General features: G+C 47.6%; 1 protein-coding gene across 8 annotated transcripts in view; it reads right to left on the reverse strand.

Moving 5' to 3' along the window:
* GRIP1 (glutamate receptor interacting protein 1) overlaps window positions 1-21,572 on the reverse strand; it is a 658,373-nt gene that overhangs the window by 2,113 nt on the left and 634,688 nt on the right. For all 8 annotated transcript variants that reach the window (XM_036455350.2, XM_036455348.2, XM_036455354.2 and 5 more), the window contains 2 exons: window positions 19,099-19,332; window positions 2,354-2,500 (listed from right to left, as the gene is read on the reverse strand). In XM_036455350.2, coding sequence (XP_036311243.1) covers window positions 2,354-2,500; window positions 19,099-19,332 — 381 coding nt within the window. The remainder of the gene's footprint in view (window positions 1-2,353; window positions 2,501-19,098; window positions 19,333-21,572) is intronic.

The following is a 21,572-nucleotide window of genomic DNA, read 5'->3' on the forward strand; positions in this document are numbered from 1 at the left end:
TGAGGCACAGAGTGCTTAAGAGACTTTCCTTCAAGAAGCAATTGGGTAAGTGGTCGAGCGAGGATGTATGATCCCAGGCAGTCTGGGATCATTCCAAAATCCTTTCTCTCTTTCTTTCTTTCTTTTTTTTTTTTTTTTTTTTTTAATATTTTTTAAATTGATTTCAGAGAGGAAGGGAGAGGGAGAGAGAGAGAAACATCAATGAGAGAGAACCATACATCGGTTGCCTCCTGCACGTCCCCTACTGGGGACTGAGCCCACAACCTGGTCATGTGCCCTGACCAGGAATAGAACAGTGACCCCCTGGTTCACAGATGGATGCTCAACCACTGAGCCACGCCGCAGGGCAAAAAGCCCAAGCTCTTGACCATGATGCTGAACCACCCTCCTAGGGAGCCCACCCCTCCTCAGCACACACTCGTCTCCTGGCTTTCTCTTTATTCTTCACCAACCAAAGTTGTTACAATCGGCATGCTGCTCCCATTCCGTGACCTTCCATTCTCTCCCCAGTCTGACCCGACCCTCATATTGTACAAAGGACCCCAACTGTCCACGCAGGAGCCGTGTCTCGGTTGTCATTCCCTTTGGCTTTCAGCACTGGCTGCTCAGTCCAGAACATGACAACACTCATCCTTAAACTTCCCCTTCCTGGGCTCCTAGGAGGCTACTTGGTTTTGATCCTCTTACCTTTTTAACTGCTCTCTCTCGGTCCTTTCCTGCCTCTATTCCTTCCTGTCCTTTAAATTTTGCTTTTCTTATCATCCTATCCTTGGTTCTCTTCTCTTTATTACTACAAGCCCACCATAGGCCACTGTCTCCGGACCCACGCCTTCAGCATCCTAAATCTTCAGCTCCGACTCTGACAGCTCTTCTGAGCAACAAATCCAAACCGTCTCCCAGACGGTGCTACCAGGATGCACTGAGGTATGATGAGGTATGACAGACTCAGGCGTGGTGCTGTGTCTTTCCCTGCCTACCTGTCTCCTTTCCTGTGATCTCCCCCCCAACACACCCATGATAATATTGTATGTTTTTCCAAATTATAAATTGTGTCATTCTGCTTAAGAAATCAATATACCTCCAGAACGAGTTTAATCATTACATCCAAGACTCTTCACCCAATCTACGTTGATGGAAATAGGTAGAGTTTCCAATTCATGGGTTGAGAAGGCACGCTTAGAGGGTAACTTGTCCATAGTTATTCATTCATCAAATATAAAAGCACCAACGGAAAACAAAAGTGTCCCATACTTCCAAGACAAGACCAGCTGTTCTCTTGCCATGGCAAAGATGATGACCAGAATTTGCTGTAAAACTGTCTAACCGATCAACGTGTTCAGTGAACACGCCTCATGCTGCTCATGCTTTCAAAGCCAGCTGTTTGGTGACACACTCATTCCAGTCACACTTTTAAGATGGATGCCAATCCTTTCCTTTTCCTGCAAAATGTTCTTCCTAAAAACTGTACAGAAGAATTTGCTTGGCCCTAGCCAGTTTGGCTCAGTAGAGCGTCAGCCCCACAGACTGAAGGGTCCTGGGTTTGATTCCGGTCAAGGGCATGCACCTCAATTGCAGGCTGGACCTCTGGCCCCACTGATTAGGGCACATGGGGGAAGCAACCAATCAATGTGTCTCTCTCACATCGATGTTTCTCTCTCTCTGTCTCTCCCTCTCCCTTACACTCTCTCTGAGAATCCATGGATGGAAAAATATCCTCGGTTGAGGATTAACAAACAACAACAAAGAGTTTGCTTTGCTCCGTGAAACTACACCTGACCACGCTAGGACACCATCAAGTAAACAGGTTCAGCTTTGGTTAGACCACATGTGTCAAACACAAGGCCCATGGGCCAAATCCGTCCCGCCAGGCCTTGCAATGTGGCCCACACCGCGCTGTCATCACTGCACTCCGCTGCGTTTCCATCACAATGACAGTTTATGACTGTTCAGTAAACCATTCGGCCCGCAATTTAGGCTGGATTTTAGATTTTGGCCCCTTCTCTGATTGAGTTCGACACCCCTAGGTTAGACGTTGAGCTAAGAAGCATTGGCCTGTGGGAGAACAAGGCACTGGCTCCCTTCTGAAGAAGTGTAAACTCTGCTGGGGCATCAATACAGGGAAACTGTCGGCGTTTCTCTCTCATCGATGTTTCTAACTCTCTATTCCTCTCCCTTCCTCTCTGTAAAAAATCAATAAAATATATTTTTAAAAAATATAGGGAAACAGCAATTTCAATAATTGGTGCATTCTACCCATGGAAAGGCGTCTATCCTAATCTAGTCTGCAGGCAAAGGAGGAGGGGCGGGCTTTGGCCAGAGGGTTACATGAGTGAAAATTCATGGGCGGCCTCACCTGTAAGAGCCTGTCGTAGGGCTTTAAGCCGCCAAGGTCTCCGGGCCCTGTGGGGCGGATGTTTTTGACATACACGCCCTTCTCCAGCAGGCCGTCTGCCACACTGAACCCAAAGTCCTCCATGTCCGAGCTCTTGTACAAGGTCACCTGGAACGGGAGAGCGAGAGGGGACATTTCAGCCGGGTTGGAGACTTAGGCCTGTGAGTCTTCTTGACCAACCATTTTTCAAACTCATTAAATAGCATAATGGATCTGTAATACATTAGGCAGCTCCTCCCCTCCCCCCCCAACCCCATCTTCCCTAGAATATCCTTGGAATTGGTAAACTTCCACCAGAACAGGAAAACAAGGAGAAGGAGGAAAGCTGGAGAGGCCTAGCCTTTTTAAATAGCAGTTCCCAGGTACATTGAGACTGGGGCCAGGATGAGCTGATTTCTCTATTTTCCAGTGCTGGGAGCAGCCAGGGTGGCCCTCAGTGCTGCTGGGCACCAGGACTGAGCCAAAGGCCTTGCTTCCTGCCCCCGCCCTGCCTGGGATCCTGCTGGGTACCGGGCTTAGGGTTCCTCCTCCTTCGAGCAAGTCTTGTGAAATCCATCATTTTATTAGCTCTGGTGCTGCAATCAGGACTCCAATAACATTGGTAAAACCAACCAACCAACGAAAACACCTACAAGTGCTCCCATAACAAACCCCTTGCTCTGGGCCTGGCTTTAGCAGCTTGCTCTGTATGTGTCAAGGCATTCCTCCTCCTCAGCTGTGGGCCACAGCTGGTTCTCTCTGCACCTCAGACCAGCTGCGGCCAGTTAAAGCTCCCCGCAAGACTCATCTCTCCACCTGATCATCTGCAAGAGTTAGCCTGAGATCCATTCATTTATCTAATCATGCCTATTTTCATCCATGGGGATTGAGTCCCCACCCTGTTCTGGGCACAGCTCTGGGCGCTGGAAAACAGCGGTGAATGAGAGAGAGAGCCTGCCTCCCAGAGGCCCACTCATCACTATGTAATGTTCCCAAGCAGTGCGGGCACTGTGGGGGCATGCTCAGCATGGCACACTCATTTCACACTTCAGGGCTCCCACTATTTGTCCTAAGGCTGCCAAATGCCCTCTGCCAAACCTTATGCACTTGAAGCAATGACTTGGCTTACTTTCCCCCCTTGTGGTTTAAATATATGCCTTTTAGTTTACTTTTATACAAATAATATGGGAATGCATTCTTGTAGAAGAGTAAAAAATTCAGAGCTGTACAGAGCAGAATGTGAAGGTGAGAACTTTCAGAGCAGGTTTATGTTTTATACCCAGTGATTTTAGTTCGAAGAGGTAGGACACATGGAAGGAAGCAGAAAAGGGGCCAGTGTGCAGATTTTCAGTCTGCTGGACAGAGAGCCAAATCATCTGCTGGCTGGGTCCACACTATTCGCCAGGCAGCCCCAGTGGTTTTTATAGAGGGTTAATGACTTGACCGAGATCACAAAGGTAACGGATGGTGAGGCTGAGTTTGTCTGACTGCAGATACCGGGCACTCCACTGTCGCACAAAAATTCCTTATTTCATGGATTCCAAGATGCACTACTTTTTAAAATATATTTTGAGATCTCTGAAATCAAACTGGTTTATTATCAATGGCATCTTAGGGCCCGTGATATATGCTGATACAACAGCATCTCTATGGTTTTAAAATCTGAAATGGCTCTGTTTCTGTGGAAGGATCACTTCTGTGGTGGTCAGTTCCACAAAGATAGAGAGCCGGCCCCGCTGCACTGTATCGAAGACACATGTGCACCTGCGCAGGTGTGAGTAGTTTAGAAAATCCAACCTCTCCCCCCACCTCTCATGGGAATGCACCCTTTGATGTTTGGGGAGAAGTGTGTTAAAACAGAGTAAATGAGAGCATGCTCTCCCCTTCCCCCACCCGCATCCCCAAAGCAAAACCCATAGGAGTGGAGAATTTTCTTGTTGACTTGGGCTCAGGTGAAGTAGGGGAGGATGTGGAAGATGCCCCTTCAGGGAGCTTGAGAGGAGCAAGGATCTTTGGGATATTCACTTACACATCCCAAATCCGTAATCTGGTGCCTGCCACATAGGAGGGTGAGTATTTTTTGTTGAATACATTAAAAGATCTGTTCTGAAGTGGCTCAGTTTGGAAGCCAGTCAATACTGTCCACCATAAGCTGGGAGTGTGAACTAGGCTGGGTCCCGAAGAGGATCCAATGGCGCCACCTGGTGGTCACAGGAGGTGAGAGCACCTCTGACATTGAGCCAGGCCTGTCCCACTGGAGAGAGACCGATGGAAGGTCCAGCAGGAGATGCTGGACTTACGGCTAATAAGGGATTTGATGATCAGATTAAAAAGCAAACAGAATGCTTCCCTCTCTACCAAGTTTGTGGAGCAGATCACACGGACAGGGAAAGGAAGGCCCAGAGAGGGTTAGAAACTTGCCCAAGGTAAAACAGCAAGCAATAGAGGAGTGGTTCTGACTGAGAAGTTCAGATCTCTCCATGGTACACTTCCTTAGTAAATGCTCATTTCAGAGAAGAATTTTTAGGTCCCTCTATAAGCACGATTTTGTCATAGGCCATAGGATAGGAGAGAAAACTGTTTTTGATTTTTTCCCAATTGTATTAAGATAGAATTGATATACAGCTCTGTATAAGTTTAAGTTACACAGTATAATGAATTGACATAAACATTTTGGGAAATAATTACCACAATAAGTTTTGCTAGGAGAAAGCTATTTTTTTAATGAAAAAAAAAAATGGCAAACACATTCAAGAGCAGAGAGAGTAGAAGAATGAATCCCCACATACTCATCACTCAGACCCAACAACCATCAATAGCTCACCACACTTACTTCACCCACCCTTCTGTTTTCTTTTTGGGGGTGGTATTTTCATGCCATTTCACTTACATATCTCAGTATGAACTCTGAAAAACAAAAGTATGAACTCTTCCTATGTAACTTCAATGCCACTAATTCATTTGCAAAATCAACTCTTACTCCTTGATATACTCCAATATTTAGTCCATAATAAAATTTCTCTGATTGTCTCAAAAGTGGTTTTTAGAGCTTAGTTTCTCAAATCCAAACAAGGTCCACACATTGTTTGCTTTCAATCTCTCCTCCCTCTACCCTTCCCCAACCTGCTTAAAATACATTTCTATTGATTTCAGAGGGGAAGGGAGAGGGACATAGAAACATTAATGATGAGAGAGAATCATTGATTGGCTGCCTCCTGCATGCTCCCTACTGGAAATCAAGCCTACAAACTGGGCATATGCCCTGACAGGGAATTGAACCATGACCTCCTGGTTCATAGGTTGATGCTCAACCACTGAACCACACCAGCCACACTCTCTTAAATGTCCACTTATTTAGAGTATGCTCCTGTCTTTTTTTTTTTCCCTGTGCTGCTGACTTATTATGGAAATGGTATCATTTGCCATTTGCATGATCTTTTATCTCCTGAATGTCCTCTAAATAGATGTGAGCTTTGGATGCTTGATTGGAGTCAGAGGGGGAAGGGTATCTATACTAATAAAAGAGTAATATGCTAATTAGATTGGGTGACTGGACATCTTCCAGATGTCCAACTTCCTTCCGGACAGTTAGGGGGAGACCAGGCTAGCAGGGGGGCTGTTAGGGAGTGGCCAGGCTGGCAGGGGGGCACTTTAGGGGTGACCAGGCCGGAGGGGGGCAGTAATGGGGTGATTAGGCAGGCAGGCACGTGAGCGGTTAGGAATCAGTGGTCCCAGATTGTGAGAGGGATGTCTGACTGCCGGTTTAGGCCCAATCCTGGGAGCGGGCCTAAACCGGCAGTTGGACATCCCCCAAGGACTCCCTGATTGGAGAGAGTGCAGGCCAGGATGAGGGACTTCCCCTCCTGTGCATGAATTTCATGCACTGGGCCTCTAGTAAATATATATTATCACCGATGGACAGTGTGCTTCCTATGACATCTTGTCACTCAATGTTTAGTCTACTAGACATTGGGTTCTGGTGATGACAGCTCAATTTCTTCATAAGGCTCCCTATCAACTTTTAATCTAGTGGTTTCATCCACTGATGACCTTGCTCTGAATAAATACTTTCATTAGGGCTTGAAGAGTGATAATCTTTCTAATCCTATAATATCTTCTGTATTAGCTACAATTCTTTTGTAAAGAGGACTTCTCCTTTCTTCAATTAGTGCTGTTTGATTACTCTGAAGTACAGAGTTTGTACAAGAAAGGCAGAGGGAATGCTAATTCTTTCCTTTCGTTCTTAGAATAGGAAATTAGGGCATAAATACTTCCAATGGTGTCCCAGTGAGGGTTTTTTTTTTTTTTTTTTTTTTTTTTGGAGGAATGACTTTTGTTAAGTAAAATATCAACATATAAACCTATGATGATCAATTGTGTCATCGTTACTTTGGATGCTCAAAGTATATCATCTTTGACCAAGGAGTGTCCTTAATGTTGGCTCCAGTGTCCTTGTGACGTGACCCATTTGTTGTGATACCTTCTTGGCTTTCTAGCTCCAGCTGTCACAGACTCACTATGGACATTTCCTGTTCCCCATCTGGAATCAGCCATACCTCCACGGAGCCTTGATTGCAGGAAACATTCCTGGCTTACGTACCAGTCCTTTCCTCTGCTACCCACCCTCCTCTCCCAAAGAGGGAAGGAGAATGAAGGTTGAGGGCACAAAGATGTCCTTCGGGCCCAGTTTCCTGGGGGGAGAAATCTCCCTGTTCAGGGTCCCTGCGTATGTGCCCTTTGGCTTGGCCTGTGCCTTGTCTGTGGGCCCTCTTGTCCTTGTGTCCCCTTCCCATCTTTATTCCCAGCCACGCTCTCCCCAGTGACCAGCAGCACACCTGGGGCAGGGACCCGGGCCACTGTTCCTAGGGGGCGGTGCCTCCTGTTATCTCCATTCCACCTATAAACAGGTGCAGGGGAAGTGCAGTCCTGTGAGCCCCAGGGACCCTGTGCCTAGGGCTGGTTGGGTACATGGATTGGCTTCTGCCCTGCAGACCCCACCTGTGAGGGTTGCAAAGCCTGGACTCACAGGGTGCCACTAGGAAGCCCACTTCTTTCTGAGCTCTGAGGCATGTTCTCCAACACAGTGGCCCCGGGTCCTAGCGCTGGGGGAACATTCAGCATGGGCCTGGCACGACAGGGACGTCTTCATTGCTCAGGCGGCTGGTGGTTCTTGGGTGTCTGCTCCACACCCAGGATCCCAGAGGGGCAGAAAGGTGAGTGGCACCCAGTGAAGCCAACACTAGCCAGGGGTGATACATTAACCAAAACATCACAGGCGGATGCTCAGCAGGGCCGGTGAGTAGGTGAAGGCCACAGCTGTGGACCAAGAGGCTTCACTCTCCTGGGCCTGAGACTTGACATATCTCTACGGCAAGCTCTTGTGAATAAGAGGCGACTAAGAGGTTTAACTTGAAAAGTAACCTGTTTCTCTGGAAAGATTTCCTAACATGAGAAGAGACTGAATTGTAATAGCCAATTCTTTTTTTTCTTTTTTCTTTTTTTTAAATATATTTTATTGATTTTTTACAGAGAGGAAGAGAGAGGGATAGAGAGTTAGAAACATTGATGAGAGAGAAACATCGATCAGCTGCCTCTTGCACACCTCCCACTGGGGATATGCCTGCAACCCAGGTACATGTCCTTGACCGGAATCGAACCTAGGACCCTTCAGTCCGCAGGCTGATGCTCTATCCACTGAGCCAAACCAGTTTTGGCACATGTTTCTCTTTTATTATATAGGATGACTAGAGGCCCAGAGTATAAAATTGATGTATTTAGAGGGGGTCCCTAAGCCCAATCTGCACCCTCTCACAGTACAGAAGCCCTTGTGATGTCGACTGATGGCTTAGGCCCACTCTTTACAAGGAGCGGATCTAAGCTGGCAGTCCTTAGTGCTGCTGCTGAGGCAGGAGAGGCTTCAGCCACTACCACCGCCACTGAGCTTGCCAGCCATAAGCCCAGCATCTGGCTGAGTAGTGCTCCCCCTCTGGGGGTACACTAACCATCAGGCGGCAGCTTCTGCATTGAGCATCTGCCCGCTGGTGGTCAGTGTACATCATAGTGACTGGTTGTTCAGCTGTTCAGTCAATTTGCATATTAGTTTTTAATTATATAGGATAATCTTTTTTTTTTTTTTTTAAATATATTTTATTGATTTTTTTGGCCCCCCTCCCTCCCTCCCACACATCCCCTCCCTCCCGAGTTTTGTGTCCATTGGTTGTACTTATATGCATGTATAAAAGTCCTTCGGTTGATCTATTATCTCCCCCAGATCTTCCTCCTTTCCCTGCTGTAATTTGACAGTCTACTTGTTGATATACTGTCTCTATATCTATCTTTTGGTTCATCAGTTTATAATGCTCTTTATTATCCACAAATGAGTGAGGTCATGTGGTGTTTCTCTTTCATTGATTGACTTATTTCACTCAGCATGATGTTCTCCAATTCCATCCAGGTTGCTGCAAATGATGAGAATTCCTTCTTTTTTATGGCAGCATAGTATTCCATTGTGTAGATGTACCATAGTTTTTGGATCCAATCATCTGCTGACGGACACTTAGGCTGTTTCCAAATTCTGGCTATTGTAGATTGTGCTATTATGAACATAGGGGTGCATATATCCTTTCTGATTGGTGTTTCTAGTTTCTTGGGATATATTCCTAGAAGTGGGATTACTGGGTCAAATGGGAGTTTCATTTTCAGTTTTTTGAGGAAACTCCACACTGTTCTCCACAGTGGTTGCACCAGTCTGCATTCCCACCAGCAGTGCACGAGGGTTCCTTTTTCTCCGCAACCTCGCCAACACTTGTCGTTTGTTGATTTGTTGATGTTGGCCATTCTGACAGGTGTGAGATGGTACCGCATTGTTGTTTTGATTTGCATCTCTCGGACAATTAGTGACTTTGATAATAGCCAATTCTGTGGTTCTCCTGGAACTGGCTTATACGGAGCACATAATGAAAATGAAATTATTTTTAAATGACAGCAAAAGATAAGATTTCAGAAATCAGTAATTCACAAAACCGGGTCGCACAGCTGACTGCCCTCGAAGCAGCAATAATAAATTGTGCCAGGTAGCTGCTGCCCCCCGTTCCACTGGAGATTGGTGGAGGTTACTTCTGATTTATTTCCTGTCCGAAAATAATTCTAAGCATGCCGCGATTTAGGCCATCTTGCTTTTGTTTTTGTTTTTGCACACACGCCTCCCTTACCCAGGCACTTTCCTACATACAATTGCTTTTGATCTCCAACAACTCTGCAGCACATCCATTCCCTGCCTACAAACGGGGATGCTGGCTCTTTAAGTTGATGGACAGGCTGGTCCGGGTAGAATGCACAAGCTCTGGGATTCGGTACTAAAATATCTGACCTCATTAGCTGTGTTTGTCAAGTCATGCTTTTTTTTTTCTTTCTTCTGGACATAATCTCCTAGCTGGTCAGGCAGCCTTTATCCATTTCCAACGGCCCAGCAAGTAAAAATGAAAAAAAAAAAAATGCTTCATGTCTGCTGATTTCTTCTCATGGTCCTCCCGGGCTCTCCATGGGTGTCCCCGTACACTCCTGCTCCGAGAGCTCAGCCCAGTCCACCCCAGCCCGCATGAGCCAGCTCATCTTGGAGGGTCTCTGTTCTGAGCAGACCAAAGGCTGCCTCCAGGGAACCTGGACTAGATTTTTCTGCTCTAAAAGGGCCAGTGAACATGGAACACAACGCTGCGGGCAAGGACACAACTCTACAAAGCTCAGTTCCCTTTTAACCCTTCGCCAGCATGTGCTGCATGCAACTGCTTCTAACCCTCCTGAGAACAGAGCCTTGGCAGGAGGGGTTAGCCGCCCTCCACGCTGAGCCTTGCTTTGTGTTTCTATCCACGCCTCTGAACAATGTCCTTGAGGCAAAGATCTGAGACCGCCTGCATGTGCTTTCAGTCTGACATGTGAGAGGAGCTTCACAGCAGAGCCAGCTCCCCCCCGCGTGGACGCTCAGGGCAGCCGGGCCTGCGACCTCGGCAGGTCACTTTGAGCGACAGGTGTCCCAGGAGCGGCTCCTACGCACTGCAGCCTCTCTCTGGCTCAGCCTCTTGTCCAAAGGCCATAAGGACCAAACTGACCCCTTCTTCTCAGAGGTAATATTGGTCTTTCCATAAATCACCAGGCATTTGAGTTCATCCTGGCAGGCACTGCGGGGGCAGCCTTGCTCCTTCAAACCTGACAACTCCAGGAATGGTTTTTGAGAACAATCCTGCACTACCTGGGGAGCTGGAAGGAAAAACAGAGCACGGCCTTCTAGCTGCATCCTTCCAGCCCCAGAGGAGGCCATGTCTGCTTAGGCCTCTCCAGCTCCTGGGGCAGAGAAGGCAGCGGCTGCCCTCCTGTCTGTGAGTCTCTGTTGGCAGAGAATGAGGGGCAGCTGCTCACCTGTGCCTCCTGCTGCTCCCTGGCAGGGATGTGGCACAGGGGGAGGCAGTGAGAGATTCAGTGTACGTGTGAGCAAGTCAGGGGCTGACAAGGCCCTCGGAGAGCTGAGTCTCCACCAAGGGAGCCTCTGGCATTTGGGTCCGGCTTTCCCTATCCATGCAGAGCACCTCATGTCCATTGTTTTGCATCAGATCAAAGTGACACGGGTGAGATCATTCTCCCAGTTCTCCAGGCGGTCAAGCCAAGCCTTGGTAACTGATGGACACCTCGTCCTCGTCAGCTCTGTCGCCGGCCCTTTCCTTGTGCTCTGGCCGCCACCGAGCCAGCCAGCAGTGGCGGCGAGTCTGTCCTGGACCTTTGCTCAGGAGGCCTGCTGGCTCCTCACAGCACCCGCCCCGCTGCGCTGGCCTTCACCGCTCCACTGCCAGATCCCCTCCGGCCTGGCCCTCCTCCCGCCCATTCCCTCTGCAACTTACTGACCTCACTCCCTGCAGGCCTCTGTGGGTAACAATGTCACATCACAATGCCAATGTGTGTAGGGGGCAAAGGGGAGTCTCCTCCCCCCCCCCCCCCCCCCCCCCCCACACACAAGCAATGCTGCTATGCCAACTGAGTGTCCTACAATTCAGATCCATTCTGACCCGATCTGCCTGAAGATAGCATCAGATCCCCCAGGATAAGGGCTCCGTTTCACAGGCTGCCCTCTGACCTCTTCAGGAGCCAACTGCAGGTCTAGTTTATCACCTGGGCTTCTGACCAACTGGCTATCCATCAGAGGGCCCAACAACCCCCTTCTTGGGTTTGATAGTTTGCTAGAGCAGCTGTCAGAGCTCAGGAAAACACTGCACCTACTAAAATACCCGTTATTATAAAAAGATATGCCAGGAACAGCCGCATAGAGCAAGGTGTGGGGGAAGGGGCGAAGCTTCTAGCCGCCCCCCTTCCCTCCCGTGAGTGCACCGCTCTCTCCACACGTCCGCGTGGTCACCAACCTCTCCACTCTCTCTCCTTTTAGGCCTTACAGAGGTGTCCTTACTCAGGCCTGCTCCATTAAACCATTGGCCATTGGTGATGGATTCAACCTCCAAGCCCCCTCCCCTCCCTCGTCCTCAGGTGCTGTCCAAAAGCCACCTTATTAACATGGCTAAAGACACCCTTAAGCTCTCCACACTCGGGACATGCCACGGGCTTTTAGAGCTTTGTGCCAGCAAGGACAAAAAGCAGGTATACATTCCTTACTATAAATCACAATATCCCAGTGAGCTTCCTGGCTGTGGCAGAAGCCTGCTCCTCTGGGTGGGAGACCTGTCCTTCAGGAAGGATAACAAGTTACAACTGAGCCAACTCCTGCTGCACTGAGCACTAATAGTCTTGACTGCATCTCCTCATTCCAGGGATTCTGTGGTCCAACACTACAAAGATTCTCAAGCAGGGAAAGCTCTGGGCATCCCACCTGAGGGAAAGAAAGAGATAAGCCCTGTGCTGGACCATCATGACATCCTACCACAGATCTGCTAGACAAGCAGCAGGCAGAGCGACGGCAAAGGGAGGTGGCCAGCAGGCTCCTCTCCAAGGACCTGGTCAGTCAGGAGCCAGGGTGACCCTCAGAGAGCTACACCACTGATCATATCACAGAATATCTTATAGATAACAGTCTCTTATAATCTATAAACATATTTGATCACAACAGAGACACTCAGAGACATCAGGAAGAGCTGATTGCTATGCAGGCCAGAGCTAGATCTAAGAGAAGCTGGCACACCTCTGAAGAGGGGTGGTGGTGGATCCAGGATGGAAGGGATAAGACTCATGATCAAAAAGTGAGAAGTAAGGCACACCCCACACTGTCTAACAAGCCTGCCCAAGGGCCATCTGTGTCTAGGGGTCGGCAACTCTGTTTGACTTACCAGTTCTATTGCTCAGACCAGACCTCAGACTCAAAGTGATAGGATGCAAAGCAACTTCTATCTGGCAGAGATGCAAATGATTCTTTTTCATTAGAAAAGATAACCTCAAAGGCTTTGCTTTATTTCCTATGAGTCACTGAGCATCTTTATTCTAAATTGGAAATTTCACTACCACATTCTCTCCCGCACCCCCCCCCCCCCATAGCCTGAGAATGTGAAAATGTATCTATATATATAAAAACCTAATATGCAAATAGACCAAATGGCGGAACAACCAAACAACTGAACAACTGGACAACTGGTTGCTATGACCACCAGGGAGCACACATGGAACATGGTGGGCATCAACCATGGCAGATGGTGGAGCAAGTGAGCAGGGGCGCCAGATCAAGGCGGGGTGCCAGTTGCTGTCATTGGAGTGAGCCTCTGGTGGTTACTGAAAATCCTTTGCTCCCATATGCTGTGGTCCTGCCCACTGCTTGCGCCTGCTGCTGGCACCTGGAGCCAGCACCGTTTGCTCAGCGCTGTCAGTGGGTGTGAGCAGCAGCTGCCAGCCCTGATTGCCCCTCAGGACTTCTCTACCTCCCCCTGCTCCTGTACCCACTGTCAGCAATGGCCCTGCTTGCACCCACTGCCAGTGCTGGTCCCACTCACACCCATAGCTGGTGCTGGAACCACTGCTGTTGGTGCCTGGTGCCGGTCTTGATCACCCCTAAGGGCTTCTCCACCTGCACCTGCTCCTGAGGGGTGATCAGGGCATCAGCTGCCACTCAAACCCACTGATGGTGCTGGCCCTGCTTGCACCTGTTGCTGGTGTCAGCCCTAATTGCTCCGTGTCATCAGCAGGTGCAAGAGGAGCTGGCACAGTTAGCATATGAGAGTGGTGGTAGTGGGAGTGGGGCTGTGGCAGGAGGGACCAGGTGGGGGTGTGGAGGTTGGGCCGAGACCCATCTTTGTGCCCACTATAGCTTCGTGGCTCACAGCGCCTTTCAAGGTGCACAAATTTGTGAACTGGGCCTGTAATGTGTATGTATGTGGCATATATTATTCAAGCCAATCACTTGCATATGAATTATGTTTTTCACATTTTGAAAAGTTGTTTTAACAGGAGCATAGACAAGGGAAGCTGACCGAAATGACACATCCTGAGGATTGTCAGGGTTGGATAATCCATTATATAAAACGTACAACCTGAATTCCAACCCTTATTCTACAATCCATGTTCCCTCAACACATTCAGATACTGTACTTAGCTGCCCTGGTTTCATAGGGGAAGAACGTGCTGCTCATGCTGATGTGGTGTTGGGTAACTAGACATCCCTCATTTGTCATTGGAGCAGGCCTCATTCTGGCCCACATCCCCGCCTCGGGGGGCTCTGAGGCAGCTGGCTGGATCTCTTGTAAGTCTGAGATCCTGAGGAGACCTCATGTTCTGGGGTTCTAACAGTGTATGGCTTTGGCGAGATCTGAAGGATGGCAACTCCCCCAGGGAAAATACTGTTTGTGAAGACTCTTCTCCCGATAATGAGCTGTCCCTTTGCTAACTGAGGATCTGGGAAGTGAGGCAGCTGAGGACTGTCAGACTGGGACCGAGCCTCCCTGATGCTCCCTCAGTCATCACTCCTCGCCTGAAGGAGGAGAAGCTGGTCTAGCATAGGGGCAGGCAAAAGAAAAGGCTCTGACACCCAGTCTGTAGTTTTAGCTTTTCGTGACTTCCACAGTAAGACGATGCTACACTAGCTATCAGAGAAGGCCTGGTGTGAGGGCTCCTTTGATCTGGGCACCAACTCTGGATGGATACTTGGTGAGGAAGAGGCCTGTGTCTGATAAACAGCATGAATTTCCATTTCACATTCTCGCCCAGGGCTGAGCCAGCTCCTGTCAGGAGGTGGGCTGCGGAAGAAGCTGCCATGAAATGACAAGAATGGCATCCTTCGAGGAGTAAAACCTTGTACTCTCAGGAAGAACAAGGTCCCTTCTCCAAACTCTCAAACACGTGGACAATGCAGAGCGCACTGGCTGGGCAAGTTGATGGCAGAAACGCAGCCACAAGAAATAAGCCACATCCTAGTGACACAAATGCCACCGGAAGCTGCCAGTAAAAGCAGATGCTGGAAATAAATATTTCTGCAAAGTGAAATAATAAAAATAGTTGCTTACAAATAAGACATGTAATTTCATTGAAAAACATGCATGGCAGAGCACAGGAAATGTCAATATGATTTTAAAAAGTCCAAATGCTCTGAATGTGGGGAACTTTCTACTCTACTGGAATTTTTTGGGTCTTAAACTGTGCAAAGAAGTGAAGCTGGACTTCATCTCAGAAATGGATTAAGTGGACACCAAAGGCTATTCACGCTTCAGGAGGGAAAGAAGGATCATCAATAAACTATAGCGAAGATCCCAGGCGCCTTACTTGCAAAGAGGAAGAATCTGCGATAAGCTACAGGACAAACCAGAATTCATTTTAAAGATAAAACTCAGAAGTTCAAGGCCAAAGATGCAACCTCATCTCTTTACCTCATCATCCAGTTGCTGCCTGGGATTTCACCGAAACAAGAGTAGTTAGTAACACCCAAGAAAATGATGCTCAATCTTTAGGGCACAATAGAATCCACTCATGAGGTTGCTAAAGGGGAGATTTTTGGCCTGATCTTCCAGAAAATGCTAAGTCTGGGTGGAGACTAGGAGCCTGCATTTGAACAAGCACCCCATGTCATCCAGAAAAGGTCAGCGGAGGGTCACACGCCAAACGATTATCTAGGGCTGCAGCCTGCAAACTTTTGGTTGTGACCCATTAAGAAGCCTGAAAATCAGCTTCTTGCGATCACATTTAAGAAAAAATAAACAAGAAATAGAAGATGTTAGTGTAAAAATTTGGACTCATTCATATGTGAATGTGGTGTAAGTGTGTGCCAACATGTGAGATAAAATGATTTCAGACTGTGTGACTCAGCCAGGACAGTCTGACAGGCAGTGGGCTAAGGGGACCTGAGTATCACTTCCCAGGGACCCCCAACCTGTCTCCCCCCAACAAAGCACTAAGCCATCAGTCCAGCTTCAACTTCCTCCCCACCCACACGGGAAGTGAGGCTTCAGTTCTGTCTGTTCTCCAGTGTCAGGAAGGATGGCTAGCGATTTGGGCTCATGAGAAAGATGGACAACCGGGCAACTTCAAGGAAGACCTGCCAGGACCTGGTGGAGCCTGAGACACAGCAAATGATGTGAAATGGACAAAATCGCCCAGGACTTCTGAAGGTCTATGGAAGAGAGGAATGACTAGGGAGACTAGAAGGAATGTGGGTGCAAACAATGAGAGTCCGATGAAACTCAACAAACTGAAAGACAAACCCATGCTCTGCTCTGCTGTACGAAGACCTTACTCCTCCATCACCAGGAGATGGGCTGCTCTTCCTTTTGTCCTCCTCTCCAGAAATGGGGGTGGAAACCTGCTCATTTGCCCCTCGCCTCCCAGTCAGCTTCTAGCTACAGTAAGAGATTGGCCTGGACAGGAACGGCCAACACTGTTCTCACGGGGACAGCTTTCCAAGTGCCCCCAGAAAGAATATAAACATCCCCAGCCTCTCGCTCGGCTCTTCCCAGCTCCTGGGGAATTCCTCCTCTGGGTCCACTTAGCAAGTGCACCCAAGGGGCTCAGGGAACGGAAAACCAGCCCTCACTCCCTGTGTCAGGCTGGGTACTCAATCTTGGGGGAGGGGTATGTTTCTAATTCCCTGGCACCTTCTCTACACCATCACACGAGAGTACTTTTCACGAAGTTTTGGTGCAGGCTGGCGGTACCCAATGAAGGATCACTCAGGTCTGTCAACGCATCACTGTGCTTTTCCAAGGTCTCGGCCAATCGTCCAGAGTTCAAAAGGCACCTCCAGGCAAAGGTCTCGGCTCTGAGCGGAGTCCGACCACTTCAACACGGAAAGTTTCACAACCACCACGTGAATGGCCCCTCAGAGCACCCCAAGTCACTTAGCAAAGAAGAGAGGCCTGAGATGTGAGCAAAAACCACTCAGAATCCCGCACAGTCAGGCAGCAGGTGCCACCACTTCACCAGCTCATATTCGGTGTCATATGATGCCCAGCCACCATCTATATTTCAGTCTTACTTTGAGGTCAGTTCAGAAGGAGGGGAAGCTATGAGGGAAATGCACTGAAGCAAAGCGCATTGATTGGGTTAAGCTGGCCCACCTGTGTCTGTGACAGCACGGCCTCCTGATCCACAACCTTCGCAGTTTCAGCCAGTCCTACCCGGCCACGCACTGCATGAAAAACTTTTAACAGGATCTGTTTTCAGCACAGCCATGTTTTAACCTCACCTGTAACCATCTGCACATCAAAGTCACCATCACAGCTGTGCTAATTGCAGCCAGTGTAGGAGGGGAGGGGAGACCGGCTTTGGGCTGGGCTAATGATACTTTTGCCGGGAGGAGACTGCTTCACTCCAGAAGAGAAGTGACTCTGTTTTGTACTCGCTACTTCCCTGTATAGATGGGGACAGTAAATATCTGCTCAGGAGGGCTAGTGGGAGGGGCATACACCGGTGACATGCAGCACACAGTAGGCGCTCCATACATCGTGGTGTCCTTTCTCTCGGTGCTGAGGGCGGGTGAGTCGGAAGAGTGCTCTCCTCTGCCTGGGCACAGAGATTTAGAGAAGAGGGCAATAGGGGAGGGAATTAGGAGGGGCCAGCCCTCTTCTTGACACAGCAGAATTAGCACTGACTATACAGCTTCTGCAATTGAAGACGGTGAGGCCTTCAGCCTGCTAATGGTGCAGTCCTCAGTGTGTTAGGACATGTGAGAGGGGGTGAAGGCCGTGATCACTGAACAGACAGATCCTTTCAGGGTAACTAGATAAGCAACCTAATGTGTGGTATGGGCTACCCCTGGGTCACTACCCTACAATGTCAGAAACTCCTTTGCTTTTCTATAAAGTTCTGCAGTTCCTCATAAGGCACAGGCTTCAATTCAAGGCTGAGGCGATATGTTGGGATATTCTCATCTTCTCAGCACATTATAGTCTTGACATCCTTTGCACATGCTCTTTTCTGTACTTAGAATGCTTCCCACTCTTCACTTCCCCAAGCTCCACTTTCCTGCAGAGGCAATACCTGCTCCTAGGAAGCTTTCCTATTCCCCTGTAGTGGGAAGGGTCCCACTCTGTCCTCCAAGGCAGCCCAGTCTTGCTTCTATCATTGACCCTATCCCACTGTCTTCCCGCCGTCTCCCAGAATGTCTCCCCATTAGACTAGGTGCTTGCTGGGGATTCGCAACAAGATTCTTTAAGTGAATGGAACGCCAAGTTCAGAACCCAACTTTCCACAGAGTCCTTTCTTTCACCATATGCTCTGTCGGCTGTAAAAGAAATAGCTACTTTTAATAGGTGGTTAGGGAAACTGATGCCTTTAGACTCAGGCGTCTTCAAACTACGGCCCGAGGGCCACATGCGGCCCGCAGAGGAGTCTGATCCGGCCCGCCAGGTTTTTTGGGCAGTGAGCGCAGCCAAGGTGTTACAGTAGGAATTAGTAGTTCATATAGTCCGGCCCTCCAGCTCTCTGAGGGACTGTGATCTGGCCCCCACTTTAAAAAGTTTGAGGACGCCTGCTTAGAGCAAAAAAGGAGTGGCTGGCCTGTCATCTTTTAATCTGACATGTATTTGCTCTTCTGGGTAAAATAATCTCTAGTTACTAGATTATTGACTACAGAGAGGGTCTTGGTTCTCAAGAAAAACAGAGCGAGAGTGTAAGTATCCTTCTGTATTAACAAAAACAAAGCATTAGTTCTACAAAAAAAAACCAGACACCTGGATTACTCCATTCCACAAACACTGCCACTCACATACGCCTTAAACTCTGCTGGCCGCTCAAGTTCAGCTCCGTGTGCCATTGTGGGTTTTCTTCCATGAAGTACAGTGAGGCAACTATCGTAGCAGAGACGGAACATCACCAGGCTTACCCTTTCCAAACCCAAGACATCTAAATCCTCTTGAAGAAAACTTCATGTCCGTCAAGTAATGTAGTCAGCTACCCATAAGTCTGAAATTAAGGATTAAGCCTTCCCTTACATTACACCGGAAGCCCCTTTTGAGTCAAGTTAGGAGCATATACATTTAGGAAAATCCTTCCTGCCCTTCCCCGTGAATCTGGAATAATAGACCAATCATCAAAGCTCCACATGACACTGGAGTCTTGAACTTTCATGAGAAGATTTTGGCCACAAACACGTTTTTTATTAATTCATTGCTTGAAATGTTGGAAAAACAAGCAAAGTCTCTGCCAATCTACCTTTAAGCCCTGGCTGAGACCAAAGTGCAAGGTGATTATCCTGCTTGCGTCAGGCTATGCACAACGGCTACTAAGTGTGACCCCAAGGGAAGAGAAGAAAGCTTCCTGACCTTGTGCAGCTCCACCGGAGTTGGGGACATGATCTCCTTTATATCTTGTTTCATTTTCCTCAGGGGGACGGACTTCCTGCCCACCTCCGAGGGCAGGGTGTTGCTCCGAGTTGTTTGGCTATAGTGTGGCCGAGGGCTGCTCCGTTCCTGGAAGCTGGCCTGTCGCCCCAGCTGACTGCGAGGTGTTGGGGCCTCGTGATTCAAACTCATGGTGCTCCCGGACATGATTGTTGCCTGCGGCATTGACAATTTTCAGAAACAATTAAGCCATGAACGAAGGAAGGGAAGGGTTTGATCGCTCAACATTAAGCACATTTCTGCCTCTGCCCAGTCAAAAGACAGTGTCTTCAGGGCATAACCAAAGACTGAAGGATGGATAAAGTCACCGAAGTATGAAAATCTGGAAAAAAGTGCTTTGTAAGTGCCATTTGTAATGCGCATCTCAAATCCAATTTAAGTACTTAAGCTGCTGGGTTTATTTAATCAGATACCACCCCTGGCAGTTCTGAGGCAAATTGAAAAGCTCTAACATTTGCTTACTGTAAACTACATTTTAAGCATTAACTTTCCACTGAGTGGGCTCTAAGGATGGGATTCATGAGGCGACCTTCATTGTGTCTTGCAGAAATGAGCTAAGAACTTCTCATTGGAGACCAGGCCGCCTCTACTTGCAAATGCTGCCTCTGGTCCCACCTGGGAAAAACAATGGCTAAAATGGAGCTATGGGTACAAGAACAAGAGCTCCTACTCGAAGCCCCTTGCCTATTGTCTTTCCTTTGGCCACTGGCCCAGAAGCTTCTAGATCAGCTAGGTCTCTACGTCATTTGTTTCTTAGAAATGGCCTTTGTGTGAGATCTTGAGAGAGGTTAAAGAGGAATGATTTATTACGCTACTTGGATTCAGCCCTTGTGCAGAAGCTGTGGCACCTGGATTGGGTTTTACCAGTGAATTGGGATGTTACCAGTTTCAGTTTCAAATACGTTCTCTATGGAATACACCAGGAATAGCAAGCCTGGAAGATTAGCTCCCCAAAATGATTGACTCACAGAGGGGAACAAAAAGAGCCCTTGAAACCAGTATCGTGTTGGGGATGCCCCTTTCTCACGTTGGGAGGATGCTGAAATTCTGAAAATATGCCTGTGTTCCTCCCAACGATGGCTATAGGAAGGTAAAGCAAAATTGGTGAATCTGCCGGAAATCCTGGGAACAGAAAAGCGGTTCCATATGCTGTGTCACTGGCTGCAGCTCCACGCAGTGGTTTATAGGAACACTGATGCCAAAAGCAACAGAAGTGTAACCTGTTGAGTCCTTTGAATGTATTCACCCATTGAAGCCTCACAACAACTTTATGAAAGAAACACTATTCCTCCTCCTAATTTACAGATGAGGAAACTGAGACACAAAGAGGGTGACTTACCCGAGGCAATATAGGTAGTAAATGAGCCAAGGGCACTACCTAAAATTATAGATCAGGAGGAAAGGCTACAAAGTGCGTAGAGTTTTCATTTTTATCTAAGGTTTTATAATTCCAAATTCACCTGGTGTCCAACTATAAATATACCTCCAACAAGATCTTTGCATGGCAGCCAAATTTTAGTGCTCTTGTGCACATATCTACATCTCTGTTGAAAAGGAAATAAGAGCCGAAAACAGTTTAGCTCAGTGGATAGAGCATCAGCCTTCGGATTGAAAGGTCCCGGGTTCGAATCTGGTTAAGGGCTTGTACCTTGGTTGTGGGCCCATCCCCAGTAGGGGGTGTGCAAGAGGCAGCTGATCAATGATTCTCTTTCATTGATGTTTCTAACTCTCTATTCCTCTCTCTTCTCTGTAAAAAAATCAATAAAATATATTTTTAAAAAAAGGAAATAAGAAAATAATCTTACTAATATCCTAACTACATCAGTTTTTAAATCATAATTTTGAAAAAGTAAATGTAATAAAACCTTTCTGGTCACTGAACATTAACATGTGCTGAATATCATTTATATACATGTGTGTATCTAGAATATCATTTAATTATTATACCTTCCCATTTCAGTTAAGGCCAGGGATGCCTGGATAAGTTAAGCAACTTGCCCACTTGGTTATCTTGGATTGCAACCTTAGCAATCTGACTCCAGATTTTATTCTTGACAACCAAGGTGTGTAGCTTCCCAGCCAAATATTAGGTTGAAACATATAAAACTGAACTTTTTAGTCAATTAAACCCTAATATTTAAACCAGTATGAATCATCCATATTTTGGTTTATTTCAGATATATTCCTTTCCAAATAAAACTTTTTAGTGACCAGTTTTATGGGTATCCTGGGACATCCTTTTATTTTATGGCACTTAACTCACATGTATCATTTTTTTGTTGTTTAATCTACTGTAGTAGACGGCTCTCTGGCTGTGGGGACCACCTACCTATTATTGTTTTTGCCTACTTAGACTAGTTATTTGCTTTTATTAACATCTAATTTTTTACATTCAT

Source organism: Pipistrellus kuhlii, unplaced genomic scaffold, assembly GCF_014108245.1.
Source record: "Pipistrellus kuhlii isolate mPipKuh1 unplaced genomic scaffold, mPipKuh1.p scaffold_m20_p_3, whole genome shotgun sequence".
In the NCBI taxonomy this organism is placed as follows: domain Eukaryota; kingdom Metazoa; phylum Chordata; class Mammalia; order Chiroptera; family Vespertilionidae; genus Pipistrellus; species Pipistrellus kuhlii.